Consider the following 25515-nt stretch of genomic DNA (forward strand, 5'->3'; position numbering starts at 1 on the left):
TGCAATATTCACATGTAATGGACTTAAAAAGTTTCTATATTATCAAGACTGTACTTACCTAATTTCCTTCATTTGTTTAAGTAAATTCTTTTGATATTTTTCCATTTCTAGTCTTTGCTGAACAATCAGACTTTTCTCTTGTAAGACAGCCTGATTCTTCCTCAATCTGTCCATTTTAATCATTCCTTTGCATAAAAGAGTGCGCTCATTACTTATGTTTTGAATTAATAAACGGTCTTCAGCCTTTTGTTTTTTTTCTCTCAGAAACCGAGCTCTCCTCTCTTTAGCTTTTTCAAGGTAATTGAATCTGTCCTGCCAAAGTTGTTGTAAACCATTCCGAATTGTCTCATTATCTTTTGCAATTAGTTTTTGTGCAGCATTTTTTTTCTTATTTAAGTTTTCTTGAACAGCTAAGCTAACTCTTTCCTGGGCAACTTGTGCCAGAGTTACAGCTGTTATTTTTTTTTTATGGCTTTCCTGCTTCTTTTGTTCGGAATAACATTTATCAATATCACAAAGTGTTCGGAGTTTTATACCAGTTCTGTGTGTTGTAAAAAACTCTTTTCTTACATTACCCTTCAACAGCATGTCCTTTTTTGTAATTTCTGGTTTTTGATGAGTGGTAGAAAATGGCTGGACATATGTAGGAAAATAATCTTGCTCCTTTTCTTTCAATAATGCAGCATACTTGAGTGAACCTGAAGTATGTATGGGTAGTTTGAACACTGATATCCTAAAGCTGGCATCCAATTCTTCACCTTCAGTTTCATCTTCAGATTCCTTCTGACCTACACCACAGGGAAGACAAATATAATACAATATGTAAGTGCTAAGCACAGTTTATTTTCTGTCCCTATTATTTTGAAAGCTACATTAATAAAGTTGACAAGAACCTGTCATTGGCTTTATTAAGAAACATTTTTCCTTACTGATGTTCTTTTTAAACTTGTGTTTTAATAGTGATTTTGGAGAGGGAAATCACTATTGAAACCATTTAACATAAAAATGCACTGATTCCTATATTTCCTACATTATCTCTCACAATTACTTAACTTGCAATAACTCAATAGCAGTATCTTATCTTACATTTAGTACTTCACCATGCATATTATTTTTAGATATATTTATTATCTCATATTGCAAAGGAATTTGTAATCCATTTTACCATATTTGTCTTAATTCTGGTGGGACTAATAGCGGCCATTAACATTGCTTTTTCTTATATTTGACACATGACTCCCTCAGCCTCCTTTGGTATTATGTGTGGTGATGAGACTAAGTCCTCTACAGTGAAATGTGGGCAGAAGTGATATGTGTCATTTCCAGCTCAAGGCTATTAAGAAACAAATATATCTTTTCTATATTTTCTTTCTTTTTCTGACTCACTGTACAGAGATAAGAATAAGGCCCTAGAAGATGGTGAATCTACAAGGTGGAAAGTCCCTGGCTCCCAGGATCACTGCTTGAAAAACTACTCACTGGCCAGGATTAGTCAAATTTGGACTCATATAAACTAGAAATAAATGGCAATTATGTTTGAGTCAATATATATTTCTGGATCTATTTGTTATTATAGCCAACCTAACTAATATAATAGCTTGAATCACATTATTGTTCACATATTTATTTTCTGACAAACCTATTTATGAATTCAGTATCAGGTGGCAAATACAGGTTAGAAAAAAGTTATGCTTATTAGTCTTAGAAAAAAGACGTTTTCCATATTTGACTAATTCCCTCTACTAAAATTACATCTCTACTAACCATAGTCTACAAAGATTTTAGTTTTTCTAATAGAAAATTCTCTTAAAGTCTTTATATGTCAAATGCAAATCTGATGGTGGAGGTTTTACGGAAGTTGAGGTGATCATAAAGAAGGTAGGACCTGTGGTCTAGGCAGGCAGTAGGGAAGAAGCAAATAGGCATGATTTTCATTAGAGGCCATAAGAACGTCAACATCAGAAAAGGAAGCAGAGGCGAAAATGAAGTAGAAAATCAAGTCTAGCAAATAAAAAAGGTAATTCACCAGAATACAAAGTCATCCAGGGGAGCCTGGGTGGCTCAGTCAGTTGAGACTCTGACTTTGGCTCAGGTCATGATCTTACGGTTTGTGAGTTCGAGCCCCAAGTTGCGCTCTATGCTGACAGTTCAGAGCCTGGAGCCTGCTTAGAATTCTGTGTCTCCCTCTCTCTCTGCCCCTCCCCCACTCATGCTCTGTCTCTCTCTCTCTCTCTCTCTCTCTCTCTCTCTCTCTCTCTGTCTCTCTCAAAAATTCATAAATATTTCAAAGAAAATTGTTTTAATTAAAAGAAAAAAAGTTTGGGTCCAAAGCAAGGCACTAGATACAAAGGGACAAAATCCAGAATTTCAGTTGTAAAGTAAATAGGGTATGGTCTGAGCAACTACCTAGAAAAAGTACTCTCTTGTGTTATTTCATTTTATATATAAATCCTGGCATGAGAAAGCTGGCCAAGAATAAAAGACCAGGGATAGAAAATACAAAGTAATAAATTAAAGTTCTGGTTATTAATTTCAATTCATATGGGGGATTGGGATTTTTCCCCCCATACCATCAAAATATGTTCCAACACCAACTGGGTGTCCTGAAATTCAACTCAAATACGACAACATCTACCTGGAGACAGGATCACATCCCACAGATTAAAGGTTCAGTCCTAAAAGAATCCCTATCATCTTCAGATGCCAATAAGTCCAGGTTATCACCCGTGCTTCTGACCAACTGGCTATAGATTGGAGGTTCCACGAACCTCCTCTGGGTTCAATTTGCTAGAGTGGCTCAAAGAATTCAGAGAAACATTTTACTTACTATATTATTGGTTTATGGTAAAAGGATGTAACAGCTCACCAGCAGCCAAACAGAAGAGATACACAGGAGAAGGTATGGGGAAAGGGCACAAAGCTTCCATGCTCCTTCTCCAAGCACATCACTGTACAAATCTCCACGTGTTCACCAACATGGAAGCTCTCAGAACCCAGTCCTTTGGAGTTTTTATGAAGGCTTCATTACATAGGCATGGTTGATTCAATCATTGGCCATTGAGGATTGAATTTGATCTCCCTCCCCTCTCCTCTTTCCAGAGGTTGAGGGTTGGGACTAAAATTTCCAAACCTCTAACCATGTGGTTGGTTCTCCTAACAACCAGCCTCATCCTTGGGTGTGATCTAAAAATCACCTCACTAAGTAAGTTCAGCTTCTTTAATTATAGTTTTGTAGGTGAAAAGCTCAACTTGACTAAGATGAATAAATATGTTGGTACTACCTACTATGAGCTAGAATCTTCAAAAAATGAAGACAGTGATGGCTCAAGAAACCTTATAGTATAGTAGTGGAGGCAAATAAGTAAAGCAGATTTCTTCAAAATATTGTGGCAAATGTTAAGATAAAAGTATGTATACACAGGAAGTGTTGAAAACATAGAAGAAAGACACTTCACCCTATCTGGGTTAGGGTAGGCAGTTGTCAGCAAAACTGCTCTGGAGAAGGTAACAGCTGGGTTAGTTTTAACAAGAGTATTTGTTTTACACTTGTAATACTATAAGGCCCACCTTTTGCGTATATGGGAAAATTCAATTAATTTGCAAAGGTGTGGGCAAGAGAATAGGAAACAAGGCATTCCCAGGGGATGGGAGGAGAGTGACAATCAAAGATGCAGAAGTGAAAAAAAGAAAAAATATGTGAAATTTTGTTTTATAAAATATAAAGTCAGAAGCTATCATAAGCAGTTAGTTGCTACAGATGCCTAGCAAACAGGTAGGTAAATGAGCTGAATCTAAATGATGTAAGAGAGGGCATATCTGGAGACAAATATTTGGAGCCAATAACACAGAGATTTTTAGGTAAAACTATAAACATAGTCAAGAGATAAAAGAGAAGTAAGGATGAAACATTGGGTAAAATTTGTTTTATTTTTTAGTTTTTAAATGTTTATTTATTTTTGAGGTGGTGGGGGTAGTGATCAGGGAGGGGAAGAGACAGGGACACAGAGGATCTGAAGCTGGTAGGGAGAGGATTGATGTGGGGCTCAAGCTCACGAACTGTGAGATCATGACCTGAGTAGAAGTCTTAGGCTTAACTGTAGTCTGTGCCACCCAGGCACTCCAGGGAAAATGAATTTAATATGTACATACAGGTAAGCCAAAAAAAAAATCTGTGGCTATAGTTTCTTCACATGTGAGCTTCTAAAGAAATCATTAAATGTAAAGAGCCTTGGTATACGTATACACCCATTTGCCCGTTTTTACCTATCGTCTGGTGAAATTTATTAACAGTGACTTCTTTCAGTCTCAGAAGCAATCCAATTTGGAAGATAAATTATACAGTCAACTTAGCTATAGGGACATTACCAAACAACAGACAAGAAGTAGGAGAGTTAACACTGTGCTGTCTGCATTGTCTTAAGTTACATTAATATCTTAGTGCAATGCCCAAGACTTGGTAGATATAAAATAAATGATTTTGTTCATACATAGGTTATGAGATCCTCAAGGCTCTATGAAAGTTGAGACAATGCTGGTTTTGTTCACTACTTTATACTAAGCACTTAGCAGAATGTTTGGTGGATGACAGGTTTTCAACAAATAGGTGTCTAATGAATACTTTTTCTACAGACAGCTAAGCCAATTCAGAGATACTCTTCATTTTGGATGCTGGGTTGCTAATTTTAAATTTATACTTTCATCTTTTGTACCCTTAATTTTTATATTATTCCCTTTAAGAACCCTATACGTCAAATATAATAGTCACAACTTCTGAATAAGACTTAGATACTTCTACTTCTTATCTTGGCTCATGCTATCCCCACTTATTTGAAAGGTTCCATTTGCATCACCATCTATAAAAAGATATTCATCTTGGGGCACCTGGGTGGCTCAGTCAGTTAGGCATCTGATTTTGGATTTTAGCTCAGGTCATGATCTCAGGGTTCGTGAGTTCAAGCCCAGCATCAGGCTCTGAGTTAGAGGGTGGAGCCTATTTGGGGTTCTCCTGCTCTCGCTCTCTCTCTCAAAAATAAATAAACTTAAAGATATTTTTAAAATATCATGCATATTGAATAACATAAATACTGTCATTTATTGAACCCTTTCCATGTGGTAGTTACTAGGCTTACTTCTTTACATATATATTTAACATTTATTCAATATCGATAACCTTCTAAGGTAGATGTTATTGACCACAAATCGTAACAATACAGCTAATATATGCTGAGTTTTTGCTATGTGTCACATTGCTCTGCATCCTTTAAATTATCTCATTTAGTTTCCTTAACAATCTTAGAGTTAAGTACTGTACTATTTTTCATCCCCATCTATCAGATAAAAAAACTGAGTCTTAAAGAAATAGCCAATATGTTGGAGTAAGATCCTAACATACAGGTGATGTCCAACAACAAAACAAAGAACAAATACCTAAGAACTCTGGAGAATAAACAAAAACAAATAAAATGTGACCTGTTAAAAACACCAATATTCTCATAACAGAATCCAAAGTATATAACATTTGTGATACCCACCATATAATCCAAAAAACATAATATGAATGAAAAGTATATCATGAAAGGTATCACTTCATATAAAATACAGAAATCATGCAACCATATAGGCCATTTAGACTCTTTCTTTCTGTATTTTATGTGAAGTAGTATAATATTAAGTAGATTGTGCAAAGTTAGACTTATATTATAATTTTTAGAGAAAATAAATATATAATGCAAAGAGGTCCAACTAAAAATTCAAAGGAAAAATTAAAATAGATTATAAAAATATTTGAATAAACAAAAAGAAGATAACTAAAGAGAAACAGAGGAACAAAAAACTGAGCACAGAAGACAAATAATAAAATGATACTAATCTAATAGGATAAGTGTCTTTAAAAGAAGAGACACCAAAGAGCTCACTTTCTCCATCTCTCCATGCACACATATACTAAAAAAAGGTCATGTGAACACACACACAGCAAGATGGTTGCCATCTGCAAGCCAGAAATCTCACCAGAAATCACCCATGTTCACACCCTGGTCTTGACTTCCAGTCTTCAGAACTGAGAGAAAATGAATCTCTGTTTAAGCCACTCAGTGTGTGGTATTTTGTTATGGAGGCTTGGTCAGACTAATACCCTCTCTTTTGAATTTCTAAGAACCATTCCCCAACTGGTCTATATCCCTTAATGGCTATTAGCAGAAGGCCTCAGTTCCTTCCCTGTAGGCTTTGAAAAGAACTGCTTGGTGTAAGTACAAATTCCTTCTGACAAGGCAGCTAACTTCCCCCAGAGTAAGTAATCTGCCTGAAAGAGCCCAGAGCAGGGCACAATATCTTTTATGATAGTCTTGTGAGACACACACCATTTCTTCAGCCATATTCTGTTTGTTATATGTAAATCACTAAATCTGCTCCACAAAGAGGAGAATTAGGCTCCACTTTTTTGAAGAGAAGTGTCAAAGGATTTGTGAACATATTTTAAAATCATTGTATCTGATATAAAGATTTTATATTAGGGTGCCTGGGTGGCTCAGTCAGTTAAGCATCTGACTCTTGATTTTGGCTCTGGTCATGATCTCACAGTTCCTGGGATAGAGATTCATGCTGACAGTGCAGGGATTCTATCTCTGCCACTCCCCATGCACATGGGCACACATTCTCTCTCAAAAATAAACTTAAAAAAAAAGGATTTATGTTCATGGAAATAAAGCTCAGGCTCATCAAACATTTATAAAGTCATTATTTAAAAGTTTTATATAAATTTAATATTTGATATTTTATTTTAAAATATGTATCCTAGAGGTGCCCAGGTGGTTAAGTCGGTTAACCATGTGACTTGATTTCAGTTCAGGTCATGATCTCACAGTCCTGAAATAGAGCCCTGTGTGGGGCTCTGTGCTGGTGGCATGCAGCCTGCTTGGGATTCTCTCTCTCTCTCTTTCTCTCTCTCTCTCACTCTCTCTCTATCTCCCTCTCTCTTTCTCTCTCTGCCCCTCCCCTGTTCCCACTCTTTCTCTTAAAAAAACAATTATACCCTATTGTTAACGCTATAATTAAATAACATAAATGTAATATAATTATTCTTTTTCTCTAGATTACAAACTTTTTTTTAACCTAACAGACTTCACAAATATTATTATTATTGATTTGTGCCATGACTGGAAAAATTTGGAAGCACTGTCTTAATAGCAGTGGGATAAAACTTACTCATAGAGTTTATAGAGAAGTCTGCTTATGCTGTAGCTGCCCATCTTAACTCCTGGGTAAGTTTTAATTTCTGGAGAATAGAGAATATGTCTTATATATCTTTGTGTCCTCCACTACAGTAAGCATAGTATTTTGCATTTTTGGAATTCAATTTTAAAAATTCAACTATTTAATGGGGTGCCTGGGTGGCGCAGTCGGTTAAGCGTCCGACTTCAGCCAGGTCACGATCTCACGGTCAGTGAGTTCGAGCCCCGCGTCGGGCTCTGGGCTGATGGCTCAGAGCCTGGAGCCTGTTTCCGATTCTGTGTCTCCCTCTCTCTCTGCCCCTCCCCCGTTCATGCTCTGTCTCTCTCTGTCCCAAAAATAAATAAACGTTGAAAAAAAAATTTAAAAAAATAAATAAATAAAAATTCAACTATTTATTAAATATGAATATTTCTACTCAAAACTAGAATATATGTACTTATGGGGTGCCTGGGTGGCTCAGTCGGTTAAGTGTCCCACTTTGGTTGAGGTCATGATCTCACGGTTCATGAGTTCGAGCCCCACATCGAGCTCTGTGCTGACAGCTCAGAGCCTGGAGCCTGCTTCATATTCTGGGTCTCCATCTCTCTCTGCCCCTCCCCAACTCGCACTCTGTCTCTCTCTCTCAAAATAAAAAAAAAAATAAACATTTAAAAAAGTAAAAAAAAAAAATAGAATACATGTTGTACTTCTAAATATAGTATTTTTTTCTCAAACAGTTGTATTTTATGAGGAAGTCAAAGTCTCACTGAAACTAATGTAATATTGTGTGCCAATTATACTTCAATTAAAAAAAAGAGTCCCATTATAAGATTAGGTATAGCAGATAACCAATTTGAAATTACTGATAATACTTCTTTTCTTACCTCATTAACTTATTTTTCCTTCCTTTTCCCTTACTCTGACACCTTTTATCTGATTATTATCCTATAGTCCTTTTGTTTTGCTTTTCCCATATCTTACTTGAAAATTGCATTGAGAATCTTTATTAGATCTGGCTGACAGCATTAAGGGTCAAAACAGTGACTATATTAAGGTAGGAGTTTAAAAAGTTAACTTTTTATATACACAAGTATAAGGTCTAATGTGCAACAGCTTTGTGTCAGTTGCATTTTTCCTGCCACTCTTGCATTATTATAAGAAAAGAAAAAAATAATCACAAAACCCACTCATATAAAGTTCAAGTCTGTGAAATAGACTGGTGATCTGATACATAAGCAGCTTCAATATGATACAGAGTGGCTCAATAACCAGTAAAAACTTTTCAGTAACAACAGGCCCCCAAGTGGTATTCATATTCGTGAATTAGGGTATTGACAATAAATATAATCCAAAAGAGCTGAAGTTCATCTATCTATACATGCAAGGCAAAAGGTAATGCAAATGACATCACCCTTGGATGTAAGGGCATTGACATAGAGTAATGCAAACTGTCAAATCATAGTTCAGATAGAAAAAGAAAAATGTGACATGAGGTAGTTTGGATACTGAATCTCTTACCCAAACTTACCATAGGAAAATGCCTAGAGATAGAATAATGCATATTCTCCAAACATTGCTTGACATTGCAATGGAATTAGCCCTTTACCTAAATTACTGAGTCATATAAGAAAATAGTTTATAGAATTCTATTTAATATTCTCCTCTTCTACAGCAATATATATATTTTTTGATTTTCAAAAAAAAATTTAGAATTGTCTACTTGAATTGTAGGCTTAGAAATAATTACTTAGTTGGTCACTGATTTAAAGAGTAGTCAGAACACTGAAAAAAATGAGGTATTAAAGTAGCTTCTATTTGCACATTTAGTCTGAAAGAGCAGAGCAGGGTATCAGAACTATGACTGAAAATTGGGTACACATACAGGTGTTCTCAGAAACCCTTGGTTGAATTTTTAATATATCAGAAGCCCTTTAACACTTACCATAAATTAATGATTCTTATTGTCTCTTGCCTGTAAAAAGAGATGTTTAACAAACTGTATCTATTAAGCAAATAACAAGAAAATCTGAAACACCTCCCATGCAACATTCATCCTAGCTTTTAAAAAAAATGTTGCTACCAAAAACCAGAAAGGGATCTGTCCATTAAATAATCTTTGAGTAAAATAATGGAGCCATGATTGCATGTCATGCCTGCCAATGATTTATGTCCCAAAATATGTTATACATCGTCTGAAGATCTCCACTACTAGAAAGAGAAGCATCACTGAAAGGAAATCTTTAGTATCTAACACGTACTCCTCTCCCTAAAACTGGCTCAGAATCCAAATATGCTCAGAAGTTTTCTGTTTCTTATTAGTTTCTTGTTTTTCTGTTTCTTAAGTAGAGGGTTGAAAGGAGTGTACATAAACACAAAATGATGAAATGCTGTTTAATACTATTTTGGTAGATAATAAAGAAGCATAAAAATAACCTTTTGGTAGGTCTCTGTCTTGGTGTCTTGAAGTGTCTAACTCAGTAGTTATATTACACGTATATAGTCTGTCACATTGTTGTTTAGCATTATTTCCTTTCAACCTGAAGAACTCTCTTGAGCATTTCTTATAAGGCAGGTGTAGGGCGACAAACTCCCATAGCTAATATCATACTCAATGGTGAAAAATTGAAAGCTTTTTCTCTAATATCAAGAATAAATCAAAGATGCCACTCCTGTTCAACATAGTACTGGAGGTCCTAGGAGAAGTCATTAGACAAGAAAAAATAAATAAAAGCATTCAATTCAGAAAGGAAGAAATAAAATTATCCCTATTTGTGGAAGACGTGATCTTCTATCTAGAAAACTTTAAAGAATCCCCCTACCAACTGGGTTAGAACTAATACATTTAGTAAATTTGCTAGATATAAAAATCAACATATGAAAACTGATTACTTTTCTAGAAGCTAACAATAAACTATCTGCAAAAGAAATCAAGAAAACAATCCCATTTATAATACCATCAAAATAATTACTTAGGAATAAATTTAACCAAGAAAGTGAGAGACTATACACTAAAAACATTAGGATACTGATGAAAGAAAATGAGGAAGAAACAAACAAATAGAAAGGTAACTTGTGTTCAAGGGACTGGAAGAATTAATATTGTTAAAATGCCATACTACCCAAAACAATCTACAAATTCAATGCAACCTTATCAGAATCCCAAAGGAATTTTTTATAGAAACAGGAAAAAAAATTTACAATTCATATGGAATCACAAAAGGCCACAAATAGTTACATCTATCTTGAGTAAAGACAAAACTAGAGGCATACCATAACTCTTCCTGATTTCAAAATATATTACAATGCTACAGTAATCAAAACAGGAAGATACTAGCATGAAGAAAGATATATTGACCAGTGGAACAGAATAGAAAGCCCAGAAATAAATTCAAATACATACCACATACAGCCACCTGCATTTTGACAAAGGTGCCAAAAAAAACACAATGGGGAAAGGATAATTATTTTCAACAAGTTGTTCTGGGAAAACTGGGTGTCTATAGGGAAAAGCATGAAATTGGAACCTTTTCACATACTGACACCAAAAAATCACTCAAAATGGATTAAAAACTTAAACGTAAGGCCTAAAACTATAAAACTCCTAGAAGAAAATATAGGGGAAGAACTTCATGACATTGGTCTTGACAATAATTTCACGGATATAACAGCAAAAGCATAGGAAACAAAGCAAAAGTAGACAAATGGGACTACATCAAACTAAAAAGCTTCTGCACAGCAAACAATCAACAGAAGAAAAATGCAATCTACAGAATGGGAGAAAATATTTGCAAACCACATATCTGATAAAGGGTTAACCTCCAAAATATATAAGAAATTCCTTTAATTCAATAATAAAAAATAATACTGGTATTTAAAAAATTTTAAGTAGACTAAAGACTTTAATAGACATTTCCCCAAAGAAGACATGTGAATGGCCAACAGATATATGAAAAAATGTTCAATGTCATCAGGAAAATGTATGTCAAGACCACAATGGGATATCACTTCACACCTGTCAAGATGGCTATTTAAAAAATACAAGATGAAAAATGTTGGTGAGAATGTGGAGAAATTGGAAGCCCTGCACTCTGTTGGCGGCAATACAAAATGGTGTAGACACCGTGGAAAACATCATGAAAATTACTTAAAATATTAAAAATAGAACTACCATTTGATCTAGTAATCCTACTTGTGGGTATTGATCAAAAATAATTGAAATCAAGATCTTGAAGAGATATTATATAAACAACAGCCAAGGTGTGAAAACAACCTAAATGTCCATCAACAAATGAATGGATAAAGAAAATGTGACAGAGACACATAATGGAATACACTTAGTATTAAAAAAGAAGGATATTTTGAAATTAGGAGACAACATAAATGAGCTTTGAGGACATTATATAAAGTGAAATAAACCAGTCACAGAAAGACAAATGCTGCATGATTCCATTTACATGAGGTATCTAAAATAGTCAAATTCATAGAATCAGAGTAGAATATTTTTGCCAAGGTCTGGGGGAGAGTAACTGGGAAGATACTAATTAATTGGCATAGTTTCAGTTAAGCAAGATGAATGAGCTCTAGAGAGCTGCTTGTAGTACACCATTGTACCTGTAGTCAACAATATTGTATTGCACAATTAAATTTTGTTATGAGGGTAGATCTCATGTTAGGTGCTCTTACCACTATAAAATAAAAGTACACAGTTAGGACTAAGCCACAAAATGCATGCCTCTCCTCCTTGAATTTAACAAATGTGTACAATGCAAATAATGATGACAGATAGATTTCCTCACTTCCACTTTCACATTTTTATTTTACATTTTTTTCTTCAGTTGAAAGATGCAGAGACTGAAAGATATTGCCAAGTTTCAGTTCAGTGATTAGAGTAGCCAGAAAAGATAGACCTTAAGTATTACTTAACTAACTCCCTTTGAGTAATTCTTGTAATATCAACCTAATTTTATGACAATTTCCAATGATACAAGCTTCAAAGTAGATATCAATAAATAGAAATGTCAGAAGTTTCACTGAACCTTCAGAGACTATATATAGTCTATGATAAAATAGATATTTAGGATTTTTAATTGCTACTTGTGGTCATATTAGAGTTCATTTTTCTCTTTTCCTCACTCCTAAATTATTGATTCCTATTTCATATCAATTGTAATTCATCCTGGTATATTAATGATTCTTCTATTTTAATTTCTTTTTAGATAATGTACCTAGTATGTCTAAGATTCTGTGAGCATTTATCCAGTCTCAGATCTCAAATCTCAATTTCAGTGTTTTATTAATGTAATAGACACCAATTTCCCCCAATGGCAGCTACTTAAAATTACATATGGTCTCAGTGAACAATGGAATAGCTTCTAACTTCCTAGAATCATTTTGATTTATTCATCTATTAATTCATCTATCTATCCATCCTTCCATACACTCATTCATATTTTATTAGCTTGCAAATTCAACCGAAATTCAGGAATCACAACTATGAAATTTATTATTAAAACTCCATCTAGTTCTTAATTTTTCCTCTCAATTTTATTTTCCTTTTTAATCATTTGAGAATTACTTGGTTTCTATGGATACTAACAATTTCTCTCTAATACAAACATGTTTTCTTTGCTAACCATAGCATATATAACAAATATAATACATGTAAAAAATGTATACATAACATTGAACATTTGCTATGTGCAAGGCACTTTTGTACACAAGGGTACTATGAAAGGCATGATCTCAGGTCTCATGGAACTTTTATTCTAGTGGTAAAAGATAAGACAAAAAATTCATAAATATAAAAATATCAAACAGTAATAAATGTTCTGTCTGGGTAAAATGGCACTGAGTCTAGTAATTATACTGGACAGATAAGAAATATTTTTAAAAAATTCAATTTCATCTCAAATCTGAAAGATAGGAAGAAATAAGGAGTGGGGAATTTGGGGAGGAGGGAGAATTTTCCAGGAGAAATGAGAAGCTACTGCAAAGATACTAGTCAAGAACACATTTGGCCTTGTTAAGCATACAGAGAGAAAGCCATTTTTTGTTGGAACCCAGTGAACAAAAGGAGGGGGGTGTGAGGAGTGGTTAGAGAGGTAAGACAAAGTCCAGATTACATGTGGCATCGCAGGCCACACACACACACACACACACACACACACACACACACACAGTTTAGATTTTATTCTGAAATTTAGAGTTTTTTAAATAGGGTAGTAATATGATACATGATTTTACTATGAGGAAAATGGATTTGAATGTGGATCCAAGAGTGTAAGAGAAACTGGTTTAAACGCTACTATAGAGGCCCAAGCAAGATTTCATGGTAGGTAGGGCTAGAGCAAAAGCAATGAAATTGCACAGTAGTAGAAAGATTTGGAATATGTTTAGATGCAAAGCCAAAAAGCCTTGCTGATAAATTAGATCACAAAGGGGGAAAAAACAACAACACACAATCAAGGATGAATGTTAGCATTTTGGCTTGAGGACCTAGTTGGATGGTGATATCATTTGTTGTGATAAAGAATACTGGAAGAAAATCAGATTTCATGAACTAGATTAAATATATATATATTGACTATTTTTCAAGTTTATAGCTTTCATATTCAAACATGTTAATATTTCACTAATATGTCATATTTAAATTCTTTATCTTAAAAAATAATTTTAGGGGCGCCTGGGTGGCGCAGTCGGTTAAGCGTCCGACTTCAGCCAGGTCATGATCTCGCGGTCCGTGAGTTCGAGCCCCGCGTCAGGCTCTGGGCTGATGGCTCAGAGCCTGGAGCCTGTTTCCGATTCTGTGTCTCCCTCTCTCTCTGCCCCTCCCCCGTTCATGCTCTGTCTCTCTCTGTCCCAAAAATAAATAAACGTTGAAAAAAAAAATAATTTTAATTTTTCATTAATACAATGTCATTTAAAACTATATTACCCTAGGAGCTCATGGGTGGCTCAGTCAGTTAACTGTCCGACTGGCTCAGGTCATGATCTCACAGTTTGTGGGTTTGAGCCCCGCATCAGGCTCTGTGCTGACAGCTCAGAGCCTAGAGCCTGCTTCAGATTCTGTGTCTCCCTCTCTCTCTTCCCCTTCCCCACTCACATTCTGTCTCTCTTTGTCTCTCAAAAAATAAATAAACACTACCAAAATTTTAATAAAAAATATTATCCTAAATAAAATAATTTTGAACTATTTGTTTCCATTTACATGATTACTAATAATACTCTGGTTAAAAAACGAGGAAACTGATACCTTTGTATATTTTTTATTAATAACACCAGATAATTTTGAGGCACAGCCATAATTTCCACAAACTGAATTCTTCAATACAAAGGCAACAGAATTAATTCTTTCAGATGTAGTTTATTCTATGAAAGAATGTGTTTGCAAAAAACCCCAAATTATCCTTATATTTGTACTTTATATAAATTTCTCTATTTAAGAGAAAAATAACTAGGCTATGTTGTAATTCACTTATTTTAAATTATCTCAACAGATAGTTTTAATTGTCACACGAAACTTTCAGAAGTCAGGAACACAGAGGCCACTACCATTTGTGATCAACAGAGCTTGTTTGGTTCTCCTAAATATATTACAGATTTATGAGCCATCTGTGGGGAAATAAATGGTCTATTTTAAAATCAGTGCAGATATGATCTGAATGTTCACAAATGGGTCTGAAGCAGTTGCTCTCTTCAGCAAAACTGTCTGACACCTTAGCACTAGCAGATGGCCTTGTGTGGTAAATAGGCTTTGAGGCAGCTTTGAGTTCAGGTAAAGCAAAGAATATGAGGAAAAGGAAAAATAAAGTAAATACAAAATGAGAGAGCAGTGACATCAACTCTGTCATGCACTGAGTTTTCCCTGATTTGTTAGGCACCTAAATGTCATTGAAATTATGGTCATAGAGGAGACATTTTCTTCTTTTGAGATTAATTTTCTTACTAACAATACAAAAAGTTCTGAGGTCTTCCCCTAACCCATCCCATTTACATATACACACATACTGTGCTATAAATGGCCTGAGATATGAGCCAAGATCACCACAGTTTATAAAAAAAATCATACATTCATATGTAACAGAACATATTGGCGATGGATTCTAATAGGATAGAAAGTTAAGAGAATCAGACAAATTATTTCCCCACGTAATACCATTAATTAGACATTCTGTGTGAAAATGTTATCCAGGAACATATTTCTCTATAGTCACGTGGGAAAAATTATAATGCATTACGTGTTAACCACGAAACCCTAAAATAAAAAAAAAAAATTAAACACAAAAGCAGTAAAACTGATAGTTATAAGTACCTTTCACATTAACATGTAAAATACTCAAAACACTGTTACTTAATCATCAACTGGTTAGGTTACTTACAAATAGTGGTTTCAATTGCAATGAAAGGGCTCTTGTTAGTGACACAACATTTCAAATGAATATCCCCATTGTTGACATCCAGCATGCTTTAAAAATGTTACATGTGATTTTTTTCAAGATCTTTATTGAGACATATTTAACATATCATAAAAATTAACTATCAAACCATTAAAGTATACAGTGCAAAGGTTCTAAAACACTCAGAGTTGTGCAACCATCACCACGATCTAGGTTTACAAATTTTTCATTCCACAAAAAAGAAATGCTATAACCATTATAGTCAATCTATATTCCCCAACCTCCACCACCTCCCTAACCCTATGCAACTGCTAATCTTCCTTCCATCTCTACAGATTTATGTATTCTGAACATTTATTATAAATGGAGTCATATGGTATGTGGTCTTTTATAATAAGTTCCATTATTTTAAGGAAGTCAATTTCAGCTTTGATTTCCTCTCTTTTAAGGTTGCCTTTTATACAGTTCTCTTCCACGTCCATCTTCACCTGTTCCACCATAGTTAAACTCATCTGATTAATTTTAGATGAACAAAATATTCAAACCAAATCTGCCTGGTCATAAACAGAGAAAAACAAATTAACTTATGTCTGGGCAGATGTGGCTTAGTATTAAGGTCAAACTTCCTACAGGTTCCTGAATAACTATGATTTGGTGTTTTGATGATTATATTATTTTACTTTACCAAGGATTTCTGTAACCTTCTAAAGAATATGATGCCTCAGTCTTTCTCCTCCAATGTCAGGATCTTAATTTTAAGAACTGAACTTCTCAAGCTGATATCCTAGGGTCAAACCTATGTGTTCAACTTAGACCACCCTGGCTACACAAATTATACTAGTCCAATGTCTATTGAAACAATGCTTTGCCTATACCATTCTGTTGTTCTTGAGTCACTATTGGATAGTGATTAGAAGTATAAAACTATGAGCAAAATCAGTTGGATTTCTGAAATAGCATATTTAGGCACTTCAGAAAGTAACATTAAGCCACTTATTTAACTCCACAAGGCTGCAGTTTCTTCATGTATGAAATGGAAGAATGAAAATGCCTACCTTATAAATTAACTGAGAGAGCTGAGGGGAAGATGAGTGGCATGTAGTATGATTTTTTTAATCTAGATATTATTATCTTGTTTATCAGTTTCATTTTGAACTCTACAAATTCTCATTTGTAGAAATTCTCATTTGTTGAAATTAAGTATCACACTTCTAAATAACCAACTGGTCAAAGAGAAAATCACAAATGATGTTAGAAAATACTATAAGATTAATGAAAACAATAAGAAATTATACGGTTCAGCTAAAGCAGTGCTCAGAAGGAAATTTATATATATGAACACCTACACTCAAAATGAAAATCTCAAATAGATAAACTAACCTAACACCTTAAGAAACTGGAAAAAGAAGTCAAATCTAAATCCAACACAAACAGAAGAAAGATAAAAGTAAAGATGAAAGCAGAAACAAATCAAAGTGGAAACAGAAAAACAATAGAGAAAATCAATAACATTAGTTGTTTTTTTGAACAGATTAACAAAATTTAGAAATCTTTAGATAAATCTCCCAACAAAAAGGAGAGAGAGGACTTGAGTTACCAGAATCAGAAATGAAAGAAGAGCCATGATTACCAAATTCAAGGAAATAAAAATGACTATAAGGAATACAATAAACAATACGCCAACAAATTAGATCATTTAGATGAAATGAACAAATTCCTAAGACACAAACTGCCCTACTGACCTAAGAATATAAAATATTAATATATGATAAACATAAAATATTAATAATACTATAACAAATACAAATTGAATTAATAATTTAATTTTTTTTCCCCACAAATAAAACCCTAGGTCCAAATGGTATATTAGTTTCCTGTACTTTTATAAAGCTTGCCACAAACTTGTTAGCTTAAAACAACAAAAGAATATTCTTTCATAGTTCTGGAAGCCATTAATTCAACATTACTTTCACTGAGCTGAAATTAAGATGTCAGCAGGGCTGCACTCCCTTCAGAAGCTCTGAGAGATAATTAGTTTATTGCCTCTTTCAGCTTCTATTGACTGCCAGCATTCCTTTGCTTGAGGCAATATCATTTCTATCTGTCTCCTTCACATTTCCTTTCTCTCTTCTATGTGTGTATAAGTAGAATCTCACTCTATTACTTTTTTTATAAGTACACTTATGATAGCATTTAGAGACTTTAGAGAAATCTGGGATTATCTCATCTCAAGATTCTTAACTTAATCACATCTGCAAAGACCCTTTTCGGCATAAGGTAACACTTACAGATTCCAGTGATCTATTTGGGAACACCATTAAAACAACTACAGAGGACTCTACTGATGAATTATACCAAAATTTAAGGAATTTATACCAATTCTTTATAAACTATTCCAAAAAAAATGGGAGGAAGCATTTTTCCAACTCATTCTGAGGTTAGTGTTACCCTGATACCAAAACCAAAGATGACAAAAAAAAATCTACAGACCAAAATCTCTTATGAATGTACATACAGTTTTGGTAGTTTGTATGTTTTTAGGAATTTATCCACTTTTTTCAGATTGTCTAATTTGTTGGCATATAACTTCTCATAATATTCTCTCGTGATTGTTTGTATTTATGTGGTGTTGGTTACCATCTCTCCTCCCTCATTTGTGATTTTATTTATTTGGGTCCTTTCTCTTTTCTTCTTGATAAATCTGGCTAGGGGTTTATCAACTTTGTTAATTCTTTCAAAGAACCTGTTCTTAGTTTCGTTGACCTGTTTTACTGGATTGTGTGTGTGTGTGTGTGTGTGTGTGTGTGTGTGTGTGTTTCTATATCACTTATTTCTTCTCTAGTCTTTATTTTCCCTTTTCTGCTTCCCTAGGCTTTATTTGCTGTTCCTTTTCTAGCTCCTTTAGGTGTAATGTTAGGTTGTGTATTTGAGACATTTCTTACTTCTTGAGGTAGGCCTGTACTGCTATATACATTTCTCTCTTGTGACTGCCTTTGCTGTATCTCAAAGGTTCTGGGCTGTCAGGTTTTCATCCTCATTTACCTCAATGTATTTATTTTATTTCTTCTTTAATTTCCTGGTTAATACATTCATTCTTTAGTAGGCTGTTATTTAACCTCCATATATTTGTAGTCTTTCCAAATATTTTCTTATGGTTGACTGCAAGTTTCATAGCCTTGTAGTCAGAAAATATGCATGGTATGATCTCAAACTTTTGTACTTGTTGAGGGCCGATTTGTGACCAAGTATGCGATCTATTCTGGAGAATATCCTATGTGTACTCAAAAAGAATGTGTATTCTGTTGCTTTAGGATGAAATGTTCTGAAAATATCTGTTAAATCCATCTGGTCCAGTGTGTCATATAAAGCCATTGTTTCCTTGATGATTTTCTGCCTAGATGATCTGTCCATTGTTGTAAGTGGGGTGTAAAGTCCCCTACTATTATTGTATTACCAATGAGTTCCTTTACGTTTGTTATTAATTGACTTATATATTTGGCTTCTGTCAAGTTGGGGGCATATATATTTACAATTGTTATACTTTCTTGTTGGATAGAATCCTTTGTTATGAGAATAGTACCTTTCTTTGTGTCTTGTTACAATCTTTCATTTAAAATCTGGTGTGTCAGAGATAAGCATTGCTACTTTGGCTTTCTTTTGATCTCTTTTAGGAAGATAGATGGTTCTCCATTCCCTCACTTTCAATCTAGAGGTGTCTTTACATATAAAATGACATATCTATGCTATATGCTTGCAGGCAGCATACAGATGGGTCTTGTTTTTTTTTCCATTATTCTGCCTTATGTCTTTTGATTAGAACATTTAGTCCATTTACATTCATTGTGATTATTGATAGATATTAATTTAGTGCCATTTTACGATTTGTTTTGTTGCTGTTTCTGGGGATTTTACCTGTTCCCTTCTAACCTTGGACACTTTTGGTCTTTTGTTCCCAAAGAGTCCTCTTTAATATTTCTTCCAAGGCTGGAACTTCTTCCAAGTTCCACGAACTCCTTAGATTTTATTTGTCTGGGAAACTCTTTATATCTCCTTCTATTCTGAATGAAAGCCTTGCTAAATAAAGTATTCTTGGCTGCAAATTTTCCTCATTCATTACATTGAATATATCATGCCACACCCTTCAGGTATGCCAGGTGTCTGTGGAGAGATCTCCTGCTAACCTGATTTGTCTTTCCTTGTATATTAGGAATTTCTTTCCCCATACTGTCAGAATTCTTATCTATTTTGCAAATTTTACAATATATCTTGGTGTTAACTGGTTTTTGTTGGTTTTCATAGGAGTTCTCTGTGCTTCCTGGATTTAGATGTATGTTTCTTTCCCCAGATTAAGGAACTTTCAGCTACAATTTGCTCAAATAAACTTTCTGTCCCCTCTCCCCTCTCTTCTTCTGCAACTCCTTTGATATAAATGTTATGTAGTTGCTGAATTCCCTAAATCTACATTCATGATTCAATATTTTTCTTTCCTTCTTCTCAACTTCATTATTTTCCATAATTTTATCTCTATACCACTTAGTCTTTCCTCTGATTCTTCCATCCCTGTGATCATTATATCCAGTTGGCTTTGAATCTTTGTTATAGCATTTTCTATTTTGGCCTGGCTAGATTTTAGGTCTTTTATCTCTGAAGTAAGTGTCTGGTTTCTTCTATGATTTTCTTAAGCACAGCTAGTATACTTATGATTATTATTTTTTTAATTCCGGCCTAGGCATATTACTTATATCTATTTTGATTAGCTCCCTGGTCATAAATTCTTCTTGTTCTTTCTTTTGGGATGAAACAGGAAGAAATAGAAATTTTGAAGATCTATAACAAGCAAAGAAATTGAATCAATAATCAAAACTCTTCCAACAAACAAAAGTCCAGGGATAGATGGCTTTCCAAGGGAATTCTGGCAGATATTTAAAAAAGAGTTAATACCTATTCTTCTCAAACTGTTCTAAAAAATAAAAATCAAAGAAAAACTTCCAAACTCATTCCATGAGGTCAGTATTACCTTGATTCCAGATCCAGACAAAGACCCCTCTAAAAAGAGGAATTAGAGGTCAATATCCCTGATGAACATGGATGCAAAAATTCTCGACAAAATACTAGCAAATCAAATCCAACAGAATATTAAAAGAATTATCCACCATGACCAAGTGGGATTTATTACTGGGCTGCAGGGCTGGTTTAATATTTGCAAATCAATTAATGTTATACTCCAAATTAATAAAACAAATGATGAGAACCATATGATCCCCTCAATAGATGGTGAAAAGGCATATGACGAAATACAGTATCCATTCTTTGTAAAAATCCTCAACAAAGTAGGGATAGAGGGAACATACCTCAACATCATAAAGGCCATATACCAAAGACCCCCACTGCTAATGTCATCCTCAATGGGGAAAAACAGAGCTTTAACTCTCCAGTCAGGAAGAAGACAGGGATGTCCACTCTCACCATTGTTATTTAACATAGTACTGGAAGTCCTAGCCTCAGCAATCAGACAACAAAAAGAAATAAAAGGCATCCAAATCAGCAAGGTAGGAGTCAAACTTTCACTATTCACAGACAACACTCTATGTAGAAAACTCGAAAGACTCCATCCAAAACTTGCTCGAACTGACACACAAATCCATCAAAGTTGTAGGATATAAAATCAATGTACAAAAATCTGTTGCATTTCCATATACTAATAATGAAGCAGCAGAAAGATAAATCAAGGAATCAATACCATTTATAAGTGTGCCAAAATCCATAAGATACCTAGGAATAAACCCAATGAAAGAAGTAAAAAATCTATACTCTGAAAACTATAGAATATTTATGAAAGAAATTGAAGATGACACAAAGAAATGGAAAAACATTCCATGCTCATGGATTGGAAGGACAAATATTGTTAAAATTTCTACATTGCCAAAAGCAATCTACACATTTAATGCAATCTCTATAAAATACCATGAAAATTTTTCATAGAACCAAAAGAAATAATTCTAAAATTTGTATGGAACCACAAAAGACCCTGAATAGGCAAATAAATCTTGAAAAAGAAATAACAAAGCTGGAGGCATCATAATTCGAGATTTTAAGCTATATTACAAAGCTATAGAGATTAAGACAGCATGGTACTATGACAAAAACAGACACACAGATCAATGAAACAGAATAGAAAACCCAGAAATGAACCCACAACTACATGGTCAACTATGACAAAGCAGGAAAGAATATTCAATGTAAAAAAGAATGTCTTTCAACAAATGGTGTTGGAAAAACTGGACAGAAACATGCAGAAGAATGAAACTGGACCATTTTCTTCTACCAAACACAAAAATAAATTCAAAATGGATGAAAAACCTCAATGAGAGATAGTAAACTATCAAAATCCTAGAGGAGAACACAAGCGACAACCTCTTTGACCTCAGCCGTAGCAACTTCTTACTAGACACGTTTCTGGAGGTAAGGGAAACAAAAGCAAAAGTAGACTATTGGGACTTTATCAAGAAAAAAAGCTTCTGCACATCAAAGGAAACAATAAGCAAAACTAAAAGGCAGCCTATGGAATGGGAGAAGATATTTGCAAATGACATATCTGCTAAAGGGTTAGTATCCAAAATGTATAAAGAACTTACCAAACTCAATACCCCAAAAAGAAATAACCCAGTTAAGAAATGGGCAGAAGACATGAATATATACTTTTCCAAAGAAGGCATCCATATGTGTAACAGAAACATGAAAAGATACTCAACATCACTGATTATAAGGGAAATAGAAATCGAAACCAAACCGTGACAAGATACCTACCACCTCATATCTGTCAGAATGGCTAAAATTAACAACACGGGAAACAACAAAGGATGTAGAGAAAGAGGAACGTTCATACCTAGTTGGTAGGAATGCAAACTGGTGCAGTCACTCTGGAAAACAGCATGGAGTCTCCTCAAAAAGTTAAAAATAGAACTACCCTAAGACCCAGTAAGAGTACTACTAAGTATTTACCTAAATGATAAAAAAAATACTGATTTGAAATATTACATGCACCCTGATGTTTACAGTAGCATTATTGACAATAGTCAAATTACAGAAAGAGTCCAAATGTCCATTAACTAATGAATAAAGAAAATGTATGTATGTGTGTACACACACACACACGCACAATGAAATACTCATCCCTATAAAATAATCTATAAAAAATGAAATCTTGTCATTTGCAGTGACATGGATGGAACTAGAGTATATTATGCAAAATGAAAAAGTCAGAGAAAGACAAATATCATACAATTTCATTCATATGTGGAATTTAAGAAACAAAACATGAACATAGGGGAAGGGGAAAAAGAGAGGGAAGCAAACCATAAGAGAATAGAGAACTGAGGGTTCATGGAGGGGAGGTAGGCAGGGGATGGCTAAGTGGGTGATGGGTAATAAAGATGGCACTTATTGTGTTGAGCACTGGGTATTACATATAAGTGATGAATCACTAAATTCTACTTCTGAAACCAATATTACACTATATGTTAACTAATTAGAATTTAAATAAAAAGTTGAAAAAAGTATATTAAAAATTCCTTTTATCAAAGAAAAGAATATAAATATAAAACTGATTAACAAAATACTAGTGACCTGAATTTAGACACATAATCAAGTATTTATACATCATGACTAAGTTGAAAATATCCCAGGATTGCATGGTTAACACCCAAAAATTAATGCAGTATACCTAATCAATAGAATAAAGGACAAAAACTACTTATCTCATAGAAGGAGAAAAATTAGTTGATAAATTCCAGAACCTGTCATGACTCAACAAATTCAGAATAGAAAGAACTACTTCAATCTGATAAAGAGTATCTACAAAAATCCCATATCAAACATCATACTTAATAACGAATGCTTTCTCCTTAAGGTTAGGAGCAAGGCAAAAATGTCTCTTCTTACCACTTCTTTTCAAAATTGTAATGGAATTTCTAGCCAAAAAGTTCTTGCACTTCAGCAAGAAAAAGATATAAAAAGCATTATATTACTAAGGGAGAAGCAAAATCTGTCAATTTGTAAATGAGGTGATGTTCCCCATAGAAAATCTAAATAATACAATAAAAACTATTAAAACTAATAAGTTCAGCAAAACTTGTAGGATACATGATATATATCAACTTAAAAATAAATTATATTTCTACACATTAGCAATAAGCAATTCACAAAGAATTTAAGGAAACAATTCCATTTATAATAGCATCAAAAAGAGTAAAATCTTTACAAATAAGTTTAGTAAAAGAAGTACAAGACTTGAATACTGAAACCAAAAAAGAAAAAAAGAAAAGAAAAAAAAACCTGTTGAAATAAATATCTAAATAAAGAGACAGAACACTATATTCTTGGATTGGAAGACTTAAAATTGTTAGAATAACAAATGCTACCCAAAGAAATCTATAGAGTCAAACTATACCTATTAAAACCCCAATGAACTTTTTCGAAGAAATGAAAGGCTGATTTCAAAATGTACGTGAAATTGTAAGAGATCCAAATAGCTAAACCATCTTGAAAAGTAAAAGATTGGAGGACTCATATTTCTTTTTTTGAAAACTTTCTACAAAGCTACAGTAACTAAGACAGAGTGAAACTGGCGTACAGGTAAGACATTTGCATCAGTGTAATAGAATTGAGAGTCCAGAAATAAGCCCATATATGGTCAAAAGATTTTTGACAAGAGTGCCAAGAAAATTCATTGAGGAAAAAATAGTCTTTTCAACAATCGTGTTGGACCAACTAAATATCTCATTCAAAAGAATAATGTTTGGACCACCCACCCCATCACACGAAATGCAAAAGTAAATTCAAATGGATCATAAACCTAAATTTATGGAATAAAGCTATAAATCTCTTAGAAGAAAACATAGGAGTAATTCTTCATACCTTTGCCTTAGGCAGTGATTTCTTAGATATGATATCAAAAGTACAAGCCAATAATTCTAAAAGTAGGTGGGAAGGGGAGCAAGAATATGGAAGGGAGAGAGAGAAAAGAGAGGGGAAAAGAAAGATTGGACATCAAAATTAAAGACAAACAGGGGTGTCTGCCTGGGAGGCTCGGTCGGTTAAGTGTCTGACTTTGGCTCAGGTCAAGATCTCACGGCTTGAGTCTGGACCCCACCTCTGACTCCAGAGCCTGGAGCCTGCTTTGGATTCTGTATCTCCCTCTCTCTCTGCCCCTTCCCCACTCACACTCTATCTTAAAAATAAACATAATTTTTTTTAATTAAAGACAAAAAACTTTGTGCTTCAAAGGACACAATTAGGATAGTGACAAGACAACTCACAGCATGATAGAAAATATCTGCAAATCACATATCTGCTAAGAGGCTTGTATCTAGAATACATAAACCCCTTACAAGTCAATAATCAAAAGAAAAAATATATGCTATAAAATGCTAAAGTATTTCAATATAAATTAATCAGAAGAAGATATAGAAATAGCCAATAAGTGCATAAAAAGATGCTTGTCTGGAGTGCCTGGGTGGCTCAGTTGGTTAAGTGTCTGACTTCAGCTCAGGTCATGATCTCATGGTTTGTGAGTTCAGGCCCCATATTGGGCTCTGTGCTGACAGTTCGAAGCCTGGAGCCTGCTTCAGATTCTGTGTCTCCTTCTCTCTCTACCTCCTTCCTGCTCACCCTCTCTGTCTCTCTCAAAAAAATAAATAAACATTAAAAAATATTTTAAAAAAAGATGCTTGTCTAACAGGTCATCAAGGGAATGTAAATAAAAACTCAGTGAGATTCCATTTCACACCAACTTGTATGGCTATAAAAAAAAGGACAATACCAAGTGTTGGTGAGAATTAGGAGAAATGGGAATCCTCAGTCATCGCTGGTTTCCATATATTCCTGGTTATAAAATGATACAGCCACTTTT

General features: G+C 34.1%; 1 protein-coding gene across 1 annotated transcript in view; it reads right to left on the minus strand.

Moving 5' to 3' along the window:
• LRRIQ3 (leucine rich repeats and IQ motif containing 3) overlaps positions 1 to 25515 on the minus strand; it is a 221685-nt gene that overhangs the window by 9777 nt on the left and 186393 nt on the right. Inside the window, exon 7 of the mRNA XM_043575276.1 lies at positions 59 to 788. Within this exon, the coding sequence (XP_043431211.1) occupies positions 59 to 788 (730 nt within the window). The remainder of the gene's footprint in view (positions 1 to 58; positions 789 to 25515) is intronic.

Source organism: Prionailurus bengalensis, chromosome C1, assembly GCF_016509475.1.
Source record: "Prionailurus bengalensis isolate Pbe53 chromosome C1, Fcat_Pben_1.1_paternal_pri, whole genome shotgun sequence".
Taxonomy (NCBI): domain Eukaryota; kingdom Metazoa; phylum Chordata; class Mammalia; order Carnivora; family Felidae; genus Prionailurus; species Prionailurus bengalensis.